Raw genomic sequence first — 2713 nt, forward strand, 5'->3', positions numbered from 1 at the left:
CTAATAGCTTATGTGTAGAAAGCCCGTTATATTTAAGATCGTCTTAAGTACAATTTTTGAGACGTCATAAACAGTCACAAAGCCGTATTAGCATCTTGAGACATTACTTATGACAGTTTGAAAATAAGAATGGATTATGAATATCAGCCACAGTTTATTAGGATTTGTTTTATTAGGATTATATTTGGAAATACTACTTGAGTGACTCCATATATTGTGTTGTCTACAATATGCAGAGTAAGCTTGTAAGAAGTAAAAGTAAGTAACTAATCACAGTTGAATGTAAACAAAATATTTGACTGTGATTGGTAAAAAGAATATTTGACTGTGATTGGTCAATTCTTACAAGCACAATCACTTACAACCCTACTTATAGAAGGTTCTAGGCAATATTGGTATGGGCTAACATGTGGAATGTGCTGTTTGACGCCGAGATAATTTTCCCTGCCATATTGTGATATTCCACTGATAGCATCTGTGCCTATGTTACAAGAAAACCAATCTTTGAGTACTGCACTCTCTGTATCAAAGATTTTTACTCTGTAAAAAATTGATCATGCAATTATATTACCATATATCAAATTACAATCATTTATTATTTAAAATCATTTTTTATCATATAAAATATTTTAAAATCGTAAAATTACATACATTAATATATTATTGTGAAATTATATTAAATGCAATTATTTATATAATTAAATGATATATATTGCAAAAATGATATTAATTTTTTCGTAAAATTAGATTTTATTATATAAAATCATTCCAATCTATTCCCATGAAAATGTAAAAGTAAAGGAAACTCTCTTTGCTGTAAAAATGATTGTTTTACTTGTTATCTTTGTAACCGCTGCATGCGACTAAAATCTCTTGTTCATTGTTGCCCCATGCCATCCTAGTCACTTTATCAGTTTCTGTAATAAGGGATACATTCTGCAAATTTTTTATTTTATTTTCCTTCTTTACTCGTCCGATCTTCAATCCTGCAATTTGTATTTTCCACATGTGAATTAAATATAAATAGGCGGCATGTTATACATAACCTACAAATATTTCGCAGAATTAACCTACGGGATTACCTTTAACGATGCCAGATGTTGTACCCACGAAAATATCGAACTTCGTATGACTCATGTTTAACAAATCGCTGATCTTTTTTTTTATCGCACGACACAAATTCGCGCGGACACACGTGTTACGCGAGTACGTATCTCTCGAAGAGTTTCGAAGATTTAAGAAACATGTGGAAACATTGGAGCTACTTGGAACACGCGCATCCACTGCATCAATGCGTCCCAAGTCCCAAAAGAGAAATCTTCTTTTCGAGCTCCTTTTTCTCTTATTTAGCCTTGTCTCCTTCACTGATGATGATAAGATTAACGTAGATGAAAATATTACTAAACACAAGATATAAACGTGCCAAGTCGATCCAAGACACGATGACTGAAGTGGCAAAAACACCCAAATCCGAGGGCATCCAAAGAAGAAATAGGAGATATGTGTGATTTGGAGCGAATCGTGCGCTGGTTTCTCGCGCATGTACGTTAAATATAGCTTCAGTAAAGTATCTAAACTGCAAAATGAGATATTCATAATTATTTGTTAGTCGCACATTAATTGTCTATATAAAAATTTTTAATATTATATAAATTGTATAATGTAAATTATATAATCATTTTTACAGCGAAGAAAGCTTTCTTTACTTTATGTCGAATCTCCGCAAGAATATTTAGATATTATTCTTATATAAATCATATCTAGATACACATATAATAAAATTTAATTTTATGACAAAGTTAATTCGCTTAATTATACATATAAACAATTGAATTGAATTGAATTTTACGATAAAGTATAATTTCGTGTAATAATCTTGGGAAAAAAATGTTATATAAAATGTTATATATCTATATATGGACATATTTTATATATAATTATTATATAATTGTATATAAATTATATCAATTTGACATATAATTATATATAATTTTATTTTATTTTGTACAATTAAATATAATTATACATGAATCATTTTTTTCCCAGGAAAATATGATTTTTATATATACTACTACTTTCCCAAATTCCATTTAAATTAAAGTAAAAAAATTTTTATTGTATACAGAAATTTTTATTATGTACACAAATCATGCTTTTTTGCTACATTAGGTACTATATTGATACTGCATAAACTGCATATGTATAAAGGAAAAATTACAGAAAATTCATTCCGCCTCACACACTCGTGTATATCCTCAACAGGATTTAAAAATGAAAGGACGGAGCGCATGCGCACCGCGTTCTAGGAGTACGCCACTTGTTCGGAATTCGTGATCATATGTTGTAACCACAAATCGTAGCACTGTACACAGTGTATATACATTCTACTGTCCCAACGGCGAGACGGGACGGGTATTTGCGGCAGAACGAGCAAGAAGAACGCGCTTTGCACAACGTACGAAAATTTTTAAATGGAACTGCAAAAAACATTTTCGTCTGATCGCTGGTAATCGCCAATTCGATATTGAGTAATATCCCGCTGTGAGCCTGTGTGAAGCTTTGCGAGAACGTCGAGAAGTGGCTTCGATCTAATTTCGATTAATTTAATTAGCTACTAACTTGTTAATACTATTTTATTAACACAGATAGAATTAATTTTTTATTTAATGTGTATATATATATATATATATATATATATATATATATATATATA

The 2713-nt window shown here is 30.2% G+C and overlaps 2 protein-coding genes across 3 annotated transcripts in view; one reads left to right on the top strand and one right to left on the bottom strand.

Moving 5' to 3' along the window:
- Nucleotides 1-1518, bottom strand: part of LOC108749905 (WD repeat-containing protein 74) — a 3046-nt gene extending 1528 nt beyond the window's left edge. Inside the window, exons 1-3 of the mRNA XM_018488928.1 lie at nt 1083-1518; nt 836-986; nt 445-540 (exon numbers count right to left, since the gene is read on the bottom strand). Of these exons, the coding sequence (XP_018344430.1) occupies nt 445-540; nt 836-986; nt 1083-1137 (302 nt within the window). The 5' untranslated portion in view covers nt 1138-1518. The remainder of the gene's footprint in view (nt 1-444; nt 541-835; nt 987-1082) is intronic.
- An 820-nt stretch (nt 1519-2338) lies between these two features.
- Nucleotides 2339-2713, top strand: part of LOC108749887 (D-glucuronyl C5-epimerase) — a 3925-nt gene continuing 3550 nt past the window's right edge. Inside the window, exon 1 of one of the 2 annotated variants that reach the window (XM_018488897.1) lies at nt 2339-2506. The gene's annotated coding sequence lies outside the window, so the exon portion shown is untranslated. The remainder of the gene's footprint in view (nt 2507-2713) is intronic. The other variant, XM_018488898.1, reaches the window with a different exon arrangement.

Source organism: Trachymyrmex septentrionalis, unplaced genomic scaffold, assembly GCF_001594115.1.
Source record: "Trachymyrmex septentrionalis isolate Tsep2-gDNA-1 unplaced genomic scaffold, Tsep1.0 scaffold32, whole genome shotgun sequence".
Lineage (NCBI taxonomy): Eukaryota > Metazoa > Arthropoda > Insecta > Hymenoptera > Formicidae > Trachymyrmex > Trachymyrmex septentrionalis.